This window comes from Mytilus galloprovincialis, chromosome 2, assembly GCF_965363235.1.
Source record: "Mytilus galloprovincialis chromosome 2, xbMytGall1.hap1.1, whole genome shotgun sequence".
Lineage (NCBI taxonomy): Eukaryota > Metazoa > Mollusca > Bivalvia > Mytilida > Mytilidae > Mytilus > Mytilus galloprovincialis.
This window is the reverse complement of record NC_134839.1, coordinates 45614337-45630667: the sequence shown is the minus strand read 5'-3', so window position 1 is coordinate 45630667 and position 16331 is coordinate 45614337. Positions and strand designations below refer to the sequence as shown.

Here is a 16331-nt window from a genome sequence, read left to right as displayed (position 1 = left end):
TGTTGAGAATTTCTTTGTTTGGCCAGCCGGCAATAATTCATTTCGACTTCGTTGTAAACATAGATACCACCTCCCCCTTTTAACACTTTGCTGAAGCACTGGTACGGGTCTACGGCATAAGTGGCCATTTTTGTGGCTATGGCCACTTCTACCTCTGGTATCATGGCCCATGTGGAGAATCTCTTCGTTTAGCCAGCCAGCAATAGTTTATTTCGACTTTGTGATATACTTAGGTACCCCCCTTACCCTTTGCTGATTAACTTACACGGGTCTGGGACATACGTGTTATGGCTATGTTAGAGGTAATGCCTACCTCATCCTCTGATATAATACCCCGCGTATAGAATCTCTTAGTTAGGCCAGTCGGCTTAATTTATATTTTCGTTGTAAAAAGAGGCATCGCATCCCCCCTTTAACCTTTTGCTGACAAACTCGTACAGGTCTAGGGCGTTAGTTTTATCAGCCATTTAAAAGGCAATGCACACATTTAACCTAGGATTAATGGCCAACTTGGAGAATCTCGTACTTAAGCAAGCCGGCAATAATTTATTTCGACTTCTTTGTAAACAGAGGTTCCAACTCCCTTTTAAACCCTTTGATGATACCGCGTACTTCTCTAGGGAATAAGTGATTTAGGCCATTTTAGAGGCAATGACAACCTCTACCTCTGGTATCATGGCCCACGCGGAGAATCTCTTAGCCATCCAGCAATAGTTTAGTTCGACTTTATTATATACTAGGGTACCAACCTTACACTTTGCTGACTAACTCGTACGGGTCTAGGTCATACGTGCTCATGGTCATTTTATAGAGGCAATCCCTTCCTCTACCTCTCATATTATGGCCCGCGTGGATAATTTCTTAGTTTAGCCAGCGGGCAACAGTTTATTTCAACTTCGTTATATACCGGGCTAATTCATCCCCCTTTTAACTCATTGTTGACAAACTCGTTCGGGTCTATAGCATAAGTGCTATGAGCCATTTTTAAGAGAATGACTACTCCAACATCTAGTATAAGGGCGCACCTAAAAATGTCTTAGTTTGGGCAGCCGTCACTATTTTTGGTGGACTGTGTGATATACTAGAGTATTCCCCTTACCCTCTTCTGACCAACTCGTACGGGTCGAGGACATAAGTGCCATGGCCCATGGACCATTTAAGAGACACTGCCTACCTATACCTCTGGTATAATGGCCAACGTGGAGAATCTCTTAGTTTGAAGAGCTGGCAATAATGAGGTTTATTTTTACTTCGTGATATACCGGCGAAACTCATGCCCCTTTTAATTCGTTGCTGATAAACTCGTGTAGATCCAGGACATAAGTGCTATAAGCCATTTATAAGGGTTTGACTACCTCTTCTTCTGGTATAATGGCCTACCTGGAGTATGTCTTAGTTTAGCCAGCTTTCAATAGTTGTTTTTTAGACTTAGGGATATACAAGATTATTCTCCTTGCCCTCTGTTGACCAACACCTACGGGTCTAGGATATTAGTGCTTCGAGCCATTTTAGAGGTAATGCGATATATTGTAAAAGACATGAAATTTCATGTACAAATCATTTATAATGTGAGTATGGTCTGTATTTAACTCCTAAAAGGACATGGTATTTTGAAGTTCAAAATGAAACCTGCCAAAAATATACACATTTTATATCGGACATAAAGCAAAATTATCGGACAAAAAGCAAAACGGACAAAAAGCAACGGACAAAAAGCAAAAGTTTCGGACAAAAAGCAAAATAATCGGACAAAAGGCAAAACGGACAAAAAGCAACGGACAAAAAGCAAAAGTTTCGGACAAAAAGCAAAAGTTTCGGACAAAAAGCAAAATAATCGGACAAAAGGCAAAACGGACAAAAAGCAACGGACAAAAAGCAAAAGTTTCGGACAAAAAGCAAAATTATCGGACAAAAAGCAAAAGCGGACAAAAAGCGAATTGCGGACAAAAAGCACCGTATCATCCCAGGCATAAATTGCCTTAGCCGTATTTGGCACAACTTTTTGGAATTTTGGATCCTCAATGCTGTTCAACTTTGTACTTGTTTGGCTTTATAAATATTTTGATATGAGCGTCACTGATGAGTCTTATGTAGACGAAACGCGTATGTGTCGTACTAAATTAGAATCCTGGTACCTTTGATAACTATTACACTATAACCTTAATCTACAAAAAAATGATGCATTACAAATTAAAAAAAATCTGTTTGAACATTTAAAGCGGTATTTGCTACGAGATATGCAAAAAATATAATAAGAAATTTTGGTTCAATTATTCATTAAAGTGAAATAATGGAATAACAATATGCTTTCAGCAAGCATTTTGGGGTCGTCAGAACAAGTCCTTTATAGCTTGTTGTTCGGTGTGAGCCAAGGCTCCGTGTTGAAGGCCGTACATTGACCTATAATGGTTTACATTTTTTAAATTGTTATTTGGATGGAGAGTTGTCTCATTGGCACTCATACCACATCTTCCTATATCTATTAACTGTTTGAATCGGATTTATTGTAATTTGGATATACGTTTTAGTAGGTAATAAATCAATTATGAGAATTTGAGTCAAATCGGTGAACATGAATTTGATAGCAAATCCCTTATAATAAGTACCGAGTAACAATGTAATATGAAATTTGAGGAAAGGGTGGAACATTGGTTGTTCCTAGAAAGCTAAACTTGAACATACACTGAGCATTTACCAATGGACGTACATAAACAGAATTTGATATATAAAAACCCTAATCCTATTATGAAGATAACGACAAACAATGGAACCTAACGGTTTTATTTAAACAAACTCGCTGAAAAAGTTCAGTGCATCATTTGTGAATACGACTTGTTCTAGACTCTCAAATTAAGACATCAAAACAAATATTGAAACAAATGAGTATGAAATCATTTTATCTAAACCACCTTCCTATTCACAAATAATGTTCGTAAAATTAATTTTCATTTGTTCTTAGGGAAAGTAAGAGGGAAAATCAATAACATAGCAAATTAATTCTATGACTTAAAAAATCCACCATTGAAATGTTAATAACTTAATGATTTGAGAATGTCCCATGATGCCTGTCATTAGGAAAACTAACAAGTTTTCAAATGTGCATTAAAGAAAGCATATTCGCTTCATCTGCATCAGAATTAATCCAGCCGAATACTATAACATGCTTACTTATCAAATTAAATACACTCAAATACCAAATCTTGTTCAGTCTAATAAGATTAGTACTTAGCGAGAGAATTCCGATAGCCCGCATTATCTAGAAATGATGTGGTATATTCTTGCGAACGCACGTCTAAATAATTAGTTGATCACATTCAATTCGGGATTATCGTTTTATAACGTAGTTTTGTCTGTCAGTAATGATAAAGAGAAAATGTCACTGAAAAACAAATACAACAATTGTTCACCAACCGATTAATGCATCATACATCCTTTTCATTCGCCCTGTCAATGAAAGGATTTCTTTTCTTATTTAAACAGATATAATTTCATTTGACAGAAGAAAATGCTTAAACTTCTTCTCTAAAAGGGCTTTGAAATGTGATTGTGTCTCCTTAAAAGCAGTTTTCCATTAAGTTGTAATTTCTTTGACATGATATACCGAACAATATTTTTCTTGAAGTATCAGACCTTAAATTGCAATGTACAGATCTATAATGGTTTGGATAAATTTTGCAACAAAAAATATATATACATTATGGTGTTAGCCATGTAAAAACAACGGTTATTCGATAAAGGAAGTAAGTTCTGAGACAAATAGGTTTTTTTTCAAATACGTATTTTGCCTATATGCAGCTTGCCACGTGGAAAAGAGTGTTAGTTTCGTTGATTGAACGAAAAAAAGGTTTTGAAGAATTATGATAATTTATGACCGAATGTTTGAAACAGTGGATACCTTAAGATAATAGAATTTGTAATCCGCATGGATTGTACATCATGCTAATAACTGTATGTTAGAAGGGCGTTATAAAAGGCTCACTTTTTCATTAGTTTCACTTCTATAATTGTAGCATGCTATATCATATTCGTATTCTATGTGTTTATTTGTTTATATTGCCAGGTTTGGCTAACATCGTTCATGAATATAGTGTTAGTGTATTGTCCTCTTGTATACTAATTGTATCTGAGGTTTATTAAATAATTTGTTTTGTCTCGGTACTTGTTTAGTACTGATGTACACAGTTATATTGCACCAATAGTAATTGGAGTGCTTTGTATCCTCTTCAAGAATGATATGTGGTAACTAAATACAAGAGTGTGGACTACAAGACTATACGGCAAATAATAATTGTATAATATGATGATAAACAAGAGGAATATAACTTGTATATTTAACTCAATATAATGATTATAAGAATCGTTTAAAAGTTATATTGTGAAATCGCTTTCAAATGCAATGAATTTATATCATCTTCTTTGTTGTTTTTTTTTCATTTTGAAGTTTACTTTAGTAGAACGGAAAATGAGACAAAATAAATTATCTGCGAAGCTTATGTAGAAACTAATTTAACATTGCTCGATAATTTGATCGTCCTAATTTTATACGATACTGATACTATAGAATCACAAATGTAAGTGTTTTTCTGTACTAACTATGCGTTATTAATGTGTATATTGTTATAAAAACTGAACGAGAAAGCCGGGGAAGAAATCAGAGTTATGCATGAGGGAGATATATTCAAATAAACAGCACATTTTTAAAACACAACATTCTTTTTTAAACCAGTAACAAGAACTGGCTTTTTGCATGGGTTGGTGATAACTTCAGGGGCGAACAATTCACTTGCAAAATTCAATGTTATTGCTTTTGGTAGTCTCTGTAATTGTATGTGTATAATATTTTTCTTTTACACGTTTTCAAGTCCTAATGGTCAACTCAAACTGGAAAAACAAACAACTATATTCACAACAGAAATTTGTCCATTGTGTTTTCTGAACGATTTGCTTTCTTTTGACATGTGTCTTGTGATCATTGTGTGTTGACTCGGTGGCTCGTAGTACATTGTAAAGTCACTGATCACTTCTCATTCAACATTGTGACGTCGCTGATAACTTCTCCTCAGACATTGTGATGTCGCTGATAATGTTTGCTCTCGTATTAAAGCCGTTCTACGAGAATAAAGAAGCGACTGAGCGGGGTGATATATGCGATGTGTATGACGATAAAGGCAAATACTTTAGCTCCATTAAAAGGAAAATGGGTGAAGTGCCAAAATCGTCAAAGTATAATTACATATTTTATAAATCTAAAAGTAGATTAACATGTATTTTTTTTAAATAACGCTAGTTTCGACGTACGGTATGAGTGATTGGCTGCTCGCACCCATAAGGACTGAAGATTCATAATCTAAAGTAATAAGTATATGGTAGTATTTGAAACAAATAATACTGTTTCAGTGTGCATGATACACGTTTTTGTATTAACTTCCATCAGTTACGCTCGAAACATTTGTAAAACAACATTACGAAGAACAAACAAATGACATGGCAAATGGTCGAACGGTTACTAGCAGGACAACACATGTTGGACAGATGCAATGTAGTGGTTACAATGCAGAAGAATGACACGTGTTTCTAAAACAAAAATATCATTTCTTGATATACAGGTCTCACATGTTAAGCAATTTCAGTCATATTTAATACCAAGTGATGTGAACAAGGTAATAATAAAAACAGGGGATGATTAAAGCCGATAATTGTAACTGTAACAATACTTGTTGTTTCCTGCAGTTAGTGTAAACAATACTTTATTCAGAAACAGATAAATACATACGTACATAGAGTTCCTGAAGTTGAGAAACTGCATCATAATTACGATTTTTCTAAGCACGATGACAACCGTAGAACCTGTGAAGTATTTTTTCCGTAGTTCAACCTCATAACGCTGTTTGATTTATTACGGAATTACACTAGTAAATGCATTTTAGGTTTAATAGTCATTTTGGTCTGGACATCATTTGAAAAATCTGAAACTAAAATCGTTTACACGTTGCTAAGTGTTAAAGTTAATTTCTAGATGGTTTTTTTGTTGTAAATTCAATACTCTGGCATTTAGCTTGCGGTCAATTCAGAACTGTTTCATACGATCAGGTTGTCTTCTACTGGTATATATAAAAAAAAACGGAACATTCTGAACATAGAAAAAAAATCTTGGCCGATATCGAATTGTCTAAACTGTATTACATTTACTGAAGAGAATATGTTAATTGACTGATAGACTGAACATGCCTTGTTAATATTTTTTTCAGTCTTAGTACAAGGACTGTTTAGATCAAAATGACCAATTGAGATCAAAACATGGCTCACGTCTGTTAATACGGTATCTCTATTTTTGAATTGACTGATACACGGAAACATAAAATTGATTGGAAAAATAGTATAACACTACACCAATGGGAAATGTACGGTAACAAACCTGATATTCTTTTTTCCCACCAATTAACAAAAAAGGTTTATCCTTGAATTATAATTTAAGTAGAGTAGTCCCCATTTTAACGATGCATGATCATGAGGAATAATTGTGAAAGTTGTTGCATGCAGACAAAGTTTGATTAGAAACTTTCCTCTCGACTTTATCAATCAACGGAACAAATGAAAAAACCTTCCAAATTCCAGAATTGGTACAAGCCACAGACGCTATATGTTCTTGCGGGTCAATAAATTCTTTCACTTTCATTTGCTTCGACAACAAAGATAAAAAATAATACATGTTTTGTTTTAATTCCTTTTTAGAAACACAAACATATTCCCTCCTACGAAACGTGTGTCTTGTTATAATTAAGGTAAATTCTTCCTTGAAATTCAATTCTTTATTGTGAAAATTTATACCCAAGTTAGTGACAAAAAAATGATAAACATGTGAACGATCCTTTTCTCAACACTGGTGGTAAGCGGATGGTCGTAACTAAAAGTTACGACCATCTGAATATGGGAGAAAACTCTAGGGATAAGTTTTCTTTTCCGATTTTCGTGCAGTAAAAGATTCATTTGAGTCAAACCGCTTGTCTCATATACACATATCGTGAGTGCGTTGTTATTGAAACCAAATTTGACACATAAAATCATTCCAATTTTTGTAAAATAGTCATTCAAAAATTCGAGCATGATGGTTGTAACTTTAACTTGTGATGGTCGTAATGTCAACTATAGTATTTTGGATGATGGTCGTAACCGACACAAGTTGATCGTAACTTTGAAAGATGACCGCAACTCAAGTATTTAGACGAACTTTTATCAAACTATTTTTAAAGTACTGTGCACATGCATAACCATGTTAATGAACTCAGTTGTTATATAAAGTTTACTACAAAAAATATTATTTCAATTGTTACTCTGATAATGGTATGCAGAAATTAAGTTAACAAATTATTAAACATACATGTTTGATATGTTCCAAACAACCATCATTTAGGAGAAACAGTGAAAACTAATCAACTCGCATTAAGCCAAATAGTATGTTAGGGTGAGTATTAATATTTTTTTACTGTACGTTAAGGCATAAAATTGTTGAATATTTGCTTTCAGATTTTTTTTTTATTTACGACTTTTTATTACCTGCAATCATGTAGGCAGATGAAATTATTGAAGGTACAATTTTGAACAATCTTCTTTAACTTTTTAATCAGCTATTGCAGCTTTTATAAACCATTGGCTTTCAAATATTCGACTGTTGTGAATCATGATTAATGAAAATCAACAAATGCCTGGTGTTTTTAACGTGTTGTCTTGATTTTTTATCGATTGCATGACAATCTTGCGGTATATCATTGATATTTGTTCTAAGTATTGGTTCAGAATAAAAACTTAATCCATGGTGTCGCACTGAACAGTGTGTTAACCCAGAAAGTATGAATAAGGTTGATATATATTTTACAATGCTACACGCGTTGAATTTAAGAGTAAGATCAAATATTAGTAGTTTGTAGACAGGCTTGTAGCCAGGATAATATTACAAGGTAGAACTAAATGTACTGCGGCAAATATTACATACATATGCAGGTATATATTTTACAATGCTACACGCTTTGAATTTAAGAGTAAGATCAAATATTAGTAGTTTATAGCCAGCCTTGTAGCTAAAATAATATTACTAGGTAGAACTAAATGTACTGCGTCAACTATCACATACATATGCAGGTTGAAAATAATGTTTATGGTATATGTTTATATTGTATGAATGTACTCATATTTAAAAGACCAGCACGCTGAGTTGAAGCATAAAGTTCTATCTTTTAAATATTATCCTGGCTACAAGCTATGTTTGAATAGTGTTTGCTGAAGTCCTTTTGCTGAAATTAAAAAAAAAACATTATCATCAGCATATTGTAAACAATGTAAATTGCTAACCCCTTTTATATTTTTTAGAAAGAAGTTTACGGATCCATACTGTGAAGGAATTTTTTTACTCGTGTAGTAATTTTTGACTCTAAATATGCATCCTCTAGTGGTGGAAAGATGATCCCAAATTGCCAAGCCTGTGCCAGTATCTGATCATAGACTTTGCAATGTCAAAATACAAAGTGAATCTACCGAGTTAAGAAAGATTAGAAAAATGTGTCTCTCTTTTGGTAACACCAAGTAAATGTTTACAAATTTCAATGCGTAGTCTTTCTGAAAGAATCTTAGTATAAGCCTGATCTACATTTGTAGTCATAGATGTTTTTTTTTTGAAAGGGTTGAAATATCCCCAAATTTTAGTACTATATAAGAGAATAGGTTTTATTGTATGCTCAAAAACATGAAGGCTGTTTTTTAAACTTGGATTCAGTGACAGAAAGTCCTTGCGTAGCTTATGGTAGGCTTTTAACTCCTTACTATACAATTCTCTCTGAGCGAAGGAAAAAAATCCAGATGCACTTAAAGTTATTCCTTAATATTTACAATGTTTAACACAATCAATAACTCTGTTATTAAAATAAAAATCATGTTTGATATGTCTGCCTGTCTTGTTAAATACAACCGCCTTGGTTTTAATGGGATTAATTTTCAAACACCGATCTTAATCCATCAAGTTTACTTTGAAGTCCTTTTGCTGAAGTTGAAAAAATGGCAATATCATCAGCATATATATAGTAAAGAATAGACTGGTCGTGAATAAACAACAGCTGGACCAGGGGAACTTTTAACACAATCAGGAAGTTCATTTTTAAAAATTTTAAACAAATTTGGACTCAAATGGTCTCCCTGTTTTACTCCAACTTTAGTTCTAAAGAGATCTCTTACCATACTCTTTAACTATATCCAATAGCTTAAGTTTTATCTCTGGGAGAATGACAGTATCAAAAGCCTTCTGGAAATCAACAAAGCAGGCAAACAATCTACCTTCTTTTGTATTACAATACTTATTATAGTTTTTAGAATGAAAATATGGTCAGATGGTCGTGTTTTTTTTGGTAAACCCAATTTGACTATCATCAATGATATGATATTTATCTAAGAATTTACAAAGAGGTGTATCAAGCATCTTATAAATAAACTTCCTCAATGAATCAATAATTGTAATTCCTCGATAGTTATTAAGATTGGATGCATCATTCCCTTTATGAATTGGGAATAAAAAACCTGTGGTCCAGGGTTCATGGTAATTTCCATAAGAAAGACAAAGATGTATAGCGGATAGCATGGTACCAATAGGCGTATTCAGAATTTTCTAAAACCACGGGTAATAATTATACCTGAACTTCGAAATTGCACCTTATAATCAGCTTTACTATATACCAAATGACAATACGACTTCTCAAAATCCAGGCTAAGAATAAGATGTATGTTCTTTAATTCGATTACGGACCTGCGAATTCGCGGATATGGTCTTATCTCGATAACGACTCCCATAACATTATTTTGATTTGTTACCCATGCTCTTTCGACTTAAAGTACATACTAGTTTTTAAAAAGTTTATTTTTTCAATTCATGCAAAATATATGAAAATAAATCAGGAAACTGGTATTTCATGTGATGTCAAATTTGCTAAAAGCGCCTTTCTTAATTCGTAACTAAGAATGATCATAACTAGAGCTGTGTTTTAAAATGAATTCTCCACTTTTGAGAAATGTATATTGTTATTAAACTTAATCGCTTATAATTAGTTGCCTCTTGGTTGATTTTATACATTATATTTTAAGTAACAGTGGCTGGTCATTTCATTTTATATTGTTTTTTTTTTCGATTTGTTCCAATTTTCTTTCCTTTCGCACTTAGGTAGCCCTCTCTTCACCCCTTTTAGTTTTTATCATTTAGTGAAATCAACTTCACAAATATATCATATAATATATTCATAAAACAAAAGACACGTTTAAAACTATTGACTTGTCTTATTCGGTCCTATTTAATAAAGAGTTACGACCATCCTGAACATTTTTGTTTGTTTAGTTACGACCATCATGCTCGAATTATTGAATGATCATTTTACAAAAATTGGCATGTTTTTATGTATCAAATTTTGTTTCAATATCAACGTACTGACGATTAGTATGTATGAGACAAGCGGTTTGACTGAAACATTTTTTTACTGCACGAAAATCGGAAAAGAAAAAATTTATCCCTAGAGTTGTCTCCCATCTTCAGATGGTCGTAACTTTAAGTTACGATCATCGGCTTACCACCATTGCTCAAAGGACAATCAATATTTAAACTACTTTTTATCTATAACGAGCATCGTTATAACTTAATTGGAAACACCAGAACTAAATAAGTAATAAAATTGTTGGCTTATACATAACTTTATTGCTGATTAACATTTAACAGTTTCTATGGGAATTTCTCATCATGGTCATACTTAAATTTCTGTTGTGAATTTACGGTGTAAATTGTTTAAAATTTTCTTAAACGTACGTATAGTTCAGTGCCTAACTAATCTTGCATATCTATGCCCAAGTTTACTTGCAAATACTTCGACATATCATGCACTTTGACAGTCTGCATTGTATAATTTGAAGAGACGTCTCTAGTTGCTTAGCTGACGAAGAACTCTAAACAAGGAATATAAAAATCAAGGCTCATTTATAAACAAGGGACATTTTTATATTGCTGCCAATTGTGATCAATTGAGTTGTCAATTGAATGTCATTCGGCAATGTTCAAGATAAACAATTTCTGTTAACACCTTACTTTTTATACTTGTCTCGTTCGCAGCTATCCAAAATCCACACGATCGAATGTACTAACTAAGTAGTTAAGTAGTTGCTTTAAATTGTTCAGTAACATTCAAAAGTTTGAAAAGTCAAACAAACTTCCCATCAGAGGTTTAAATGTCTGTATATTGACAAATAAGGATATAAAGTACTAAATGGTGGCCCCATTGCCGGCAATGCTATTTTTAGCAATTATCTCCTTAAAAGGCGCTTTTAATAAACTAATTATGGAAAAACTGCTGTTGTCTAATTGAAGCTCGATATCTATTTGCGATTTTACCGCACTCAAATATATATGGTCCCATGGCTTTTCTTGGTGAATTTTGGGGTTTTTCACGATACCTGACGATTTCGCAGAAAAATTTCCCTAATTTTGAGCAACATAAAAAAAATATTTCCGGCCCTTCATACTATACATTAAGGACAAATTTGTGCTTGCATGAAACTTCATTCATAATGCTTTCCAGAAGAAAAATATATAAAAGATATAACAACCAATCACAGAGAGCCATCTATTTTTATCTCTATGTCATGTTCCCTTCATAAAATGGCTGCGCCCATGTAATTTTATTTGGTACATTGTAACCATAATGTTTTCCTTAAGCGTTCATGTTGCTCCCGAATAGTTCGATTTTTTCCGACATGCATATTTGTTTCGGTGTTATATATCCTTTCTTTTCTCATTTATCTATTGTTTTCAGCATTTGAAACCCGTTAATTTAACCACCAAAGAATACTAGAAGCTTATAATTAAATCGATTGCTGTTTGTTCAGAACTCTTTTAATATTCAATCAGCTAAATTAATTCCAGTCAATTATCTCACTTACATATTCAATTTACCTACAACATTTGACATTTATTGTTTTTTATGATGTTTTCTGATCAAGTATCTTTGTCGTTTTTGTTTTTGTAATGGTTATTTTAATAATGACTTTGTCACTTAACGACATCATTGATAACATATCAAACATACAAGTAGAGACATTGTTACAATGCAGGAAGTGTAAAATATAAGTAATATCATCATCAGCATACTTTAAGTAAATTAATGAAGAATTTGAACTCAAACAATCCAATACTAATTAAAAATAAAAGATTTTTTTTTTCAAACATGAATGTCGTTTTTTGTAAAGACTTTCAGACTAAAATATGTAGTATCATATCAGAATTGGAATATTTATAATGAGAAATTCATAAAATTAAATTGTATCAGATCGGAGTTAATGACGATGCTACACAAACAGAAAATAATGTGCAAGTTGTGTGCAACAATACTGATAAAAATATAAACGAAATTTCATTACTAGTATATCGTGAGGAAAGACATATTTCGGCACAACAAATGACCTTCGTAAGATCGACATTACAAAATCAGTATCGTTCATAGACATATCAACATGAATGGTATGCAGCATATATATATATAAATATATATACACATGTATTGGTTACTTCAAATTTGGACTACGATAACGATAAACTTAAAACAAGGGATCACTTATGAAATTTTAAAAGTCGAGTGACAGAATGTTTCATTTGAAATATTCCCCAAAAAACTAAGTTAACATCCATCATTACCTTTCCCCATTCATAATTAGTCAAACTAAAATCACGTGGTGTGATAGAGATTGTAAATGTCACCTATAGCCCACATTGTAACTTAACAGTTAATTAAACTTTTTGTTTTCATAAAGACTTGAGCAATAAATAATGAAATTTAAAGAAAAGTTCAGGAACATTCGATTTTGTGAACTATATTGAACGGAAGATTTTCAAACTTTTACAATGCGTTGAAAGCATCTATCAGTATTTGCTCTATGTTTTCAAATGAAATTATTATAAATGGTCCTTATTTTGCATCTTTCGTTATCGTAGTGTATGTGATTATGATTTAAGATAAATTCTCTAATAATCAATCATTAGTTTTGAGTAATTCTAATATATTAACAATCCGGTCAGATTAATGAGACTGTATTAAATTGAACATGTTACTTCAATCGAAATATAGCAGAGATGATTCTTTAAATCTAGTATTCTTACGTCTGATCCAATTTCAAGCTGTTGCACATTATAATCAATTCAATATTATATTCAATAAGAAGTTCGTCTGAAGAATTTATACTAATTCCTCCTCACGACCAAATCGAAAAGGAGTATGAGGAGCCTTCTCGGCACTTCTTCCATATCGAAATAATGCTGCCTTTTTACCGAATCGTAAAATAGAGTTCCTCTTCAAATCTTCATCTAAGTATGTTTGCCATGCTCCGTTATCGTCCTGGTGTCCAAAACGTTTTCCAAACCTAAGCAGTGAGCTTCGTTTTCCAAAGCGTAGGATTGATCCACGTTTTCCAAATCTAAGAAGGCTTCCTCTTTTACCAAATCGTAACAAACTTCCTCTTTTCATCAATTGAACTAAATCCTCGTCAGTAAAATCGTAAGAATCAACGGCATCTTGTGATGGATCAAGTCTTTTCTGCATAGAAAGTTCATTGTCCAAACTTAAATCTAGAATTTAAAGATACAAGGCTCATTGTAATGAAATAATTTCTGGAGAATTAATTTCGGAATACAAATATCACATTAATATATATTTGTACCACTTTTTTAAGTGAAATATTTAACCAGTAACATTTTGTTATTCTTTTTTAAGGTTTCTACTGGCCTCCTTATTGTCTGTTTTTCTTCTACTTATTATATGTGATTGGCCCCAGGGCATCTTCTGTCTCCTTTTGCAAGAGATGTATATCTGCTATAAAAAGTAATTGCCAAAAATACTTTTAATTTAAAAAAAAATAAATAGTGTGATAAATACTTTTATTTAAAGAAAAATTCTTGTTATTATCTTTTGCACTTTCCTTGTAATACTATTAAATGAGTTCAACTTCAAAATTGTATTTTCGATCAACATTCAATATCTGAACATCTATCTTGTTGACATAAATATTAATTTATCTGAACATGCCTCGTAAATATGTGGTTTCCATGGAAACAAACACTGGTAAATATGTGGTTTCCATTTTTTTTTGTATTTTCATTGTTTTACCTTTTGATTTATATTTTACATTTTATCAAAATTTGCTGTTTGCGAAGGTACAAATTATTATATATGATATGGTTGTTCTTATCCCTGGCAGAAAACCCAAGCCGTATAAGTCACAACTTTTTGGAACTTTTAGTCCTTAATGCTCTTCAACTTTGTACTTGTTTTGGCTTTTGAACTTTTTTCATCTGAGCGTCACTGGTTAATCTTGTGTGGACGAAACACGCGTCTAGCCTGTTAAATTTTAAACCTGGTACCTTTTGTTACTTATTAGTATTAATCGTGTGTTTCTCTGTCCTATATGTTCTCCCATTTATTTGTATTGTAGTCTTGTCATGTAATGTTGTCATTTTAATGTTATATTTAACATTACTATAAAAGCAGGAGATTTGGCATGCCAAAAAAAAAACCAAAAAAAACCAGGTTAAAACCACCATTTTTTTAAAATTAAAATGTCCTCTACCAAGTCAAGAACATGGCCATTGCTATATTAAAGTTCGTTTCTGTGTGTGTTACATTTTAATGTTGTGTTTCTGTTGTTTCGTAGTTCTCTTCTTATATTTGATGTGTTTCCCTCAGTTTTAGTTTGCAACCCGGATTTGTTTTTTTCTCAATCGATTTATGAATTTCGAACAGCGGTATACTGATGTTGCCTTTTTTTAAACTCCGAGAAAAATACAAAACAGAAGGTTCCGTATCAAATGGCAAAATCTTAATCTCAAACAACCTCAGACATAACACCGAAATATATCGTTTTGTTTGTGTTTGACATTATATAGAATGCTTATTATAAGGAAATTAGGTATTGATAATTTACTTGAAATCCCAAAATATACTTCCGACCCACAAGTGGCATTGGATTGTTTTCTGCACTTTAATCGGGTTGTTTTTATGACAAATTCTTTTTTACATTCTCTATTTTGTATTCTACGACACTTTCTATAGAGGAAAATCTGTAAAAGTCTGTGTTTATATCCCTTAGAATTTCAATTTGTGAATACCAAAATTATACGTTTTTCTTAATAAGTTTTCTTACCAACAAAATTGTATTACTGGGTTTGCAAAATGGTCCATAAATGATCATCCAACCTGTTTTAATCTGATAAATCAGCACTCAAAAACTGTGCTTGTATGAATCAGATGTGGATTTTTGATTCCAAACAAATACACCTCAAAGCAAAACAAAAATAAATGAGTCGAGTGTCAATGGGACATGCATATAAGATTAATATTAATAATAGAGCATATATAAAAAAACTATAAAAGTGACGCTACCCAAATGTGTACTAAGTTTTGTGGTAATAAGTATTGTGTATATGTTTTATAACCTATGATTGAGGAAAACTTAAGTAAGAAAACGGATACGAAAAATTCAGCAATTTTCCATTTGTAAAGGGAACTTTAGAACGATAAAAGTGACACCAACAAAATCCAATCTTGATCTGTGTTTTGTGATAATAAGAATTGTTAGAGAACGGAAACTAATTTTGGAAAGTTAGAACGTTTTATCATGTAAATCTTTTATATTCATTTGATAAAATTTAATGTTTGCAATAGCATAAATTGTTCTATATAATAAGGATGTTCTTATCACAAGCAGAAAACCCTAGCCGTATTTGGCACAACCTTTTTCAACTTTTGATCCTTAGAGCTTTACAACTTTGTACCCCAACCCCTTTTTTTGACTTTCCAACTTTTATATCTGGGCGTCACTGGTAATTCTTGTTTGGACGAGGCGCGTTTTTGACGTAATGAATTTAAAACCTGATGCCTTTTGTTATCTATTATTCATGTGTTTCTTTGCCTAATACGTTCTCCTATTTAAATTGTTATGTAGTCCTGTATTATTATGTTGTCATTTTAATGTTATATTTAACAATGCCATCAAAGTGCGAGGTTTGGCATGCCACAAAACCAGGTTCAACCCACCATTTTTTTTTTATTTAAAAATGTCCTGTACCAAGTCAGGAAAATGGCCATTGTTATATCATAGTTCGTGTCTGTGTGTGTAACATTTTTACGTTGTGTCGTTAGTTTTCTCCTATATTTGAGTGTGAATTCACATTACTATAAGACGTGTCCCGGTACTTTTCTATCCCAAATTCATGTATTTGGTTTTGATGTTATATTGGTTATTCTCATCGGATTTTGTCTAATGCT

General features: G+C 32.4%; 1 protein-coding gene across 1 annotated transcript in view; it reads right to left on the bottom strand.

Moving 5' to 3' along the window:
- Positions 1 to 11889: 11889 nt before the first annotated feature.
- LOC143063676 (uncharacterized) overlaps positions 11890 to 16331 on the bottom strand; it is a 39922-nt gene continuing 35480 nt past the window's right edge. The window contains exon 3 of the mRNA XM_076235982.1: positions 11890 to 13636. Coding sequence (XP_076092097.1) covers positions 13248 to 13636 — 389 coding nt within the window. The 3' untranslated portion in view covers positions 11890 to 13247. The remainder of the gene's footprint in view (positions 13637 to 16331) is intronic.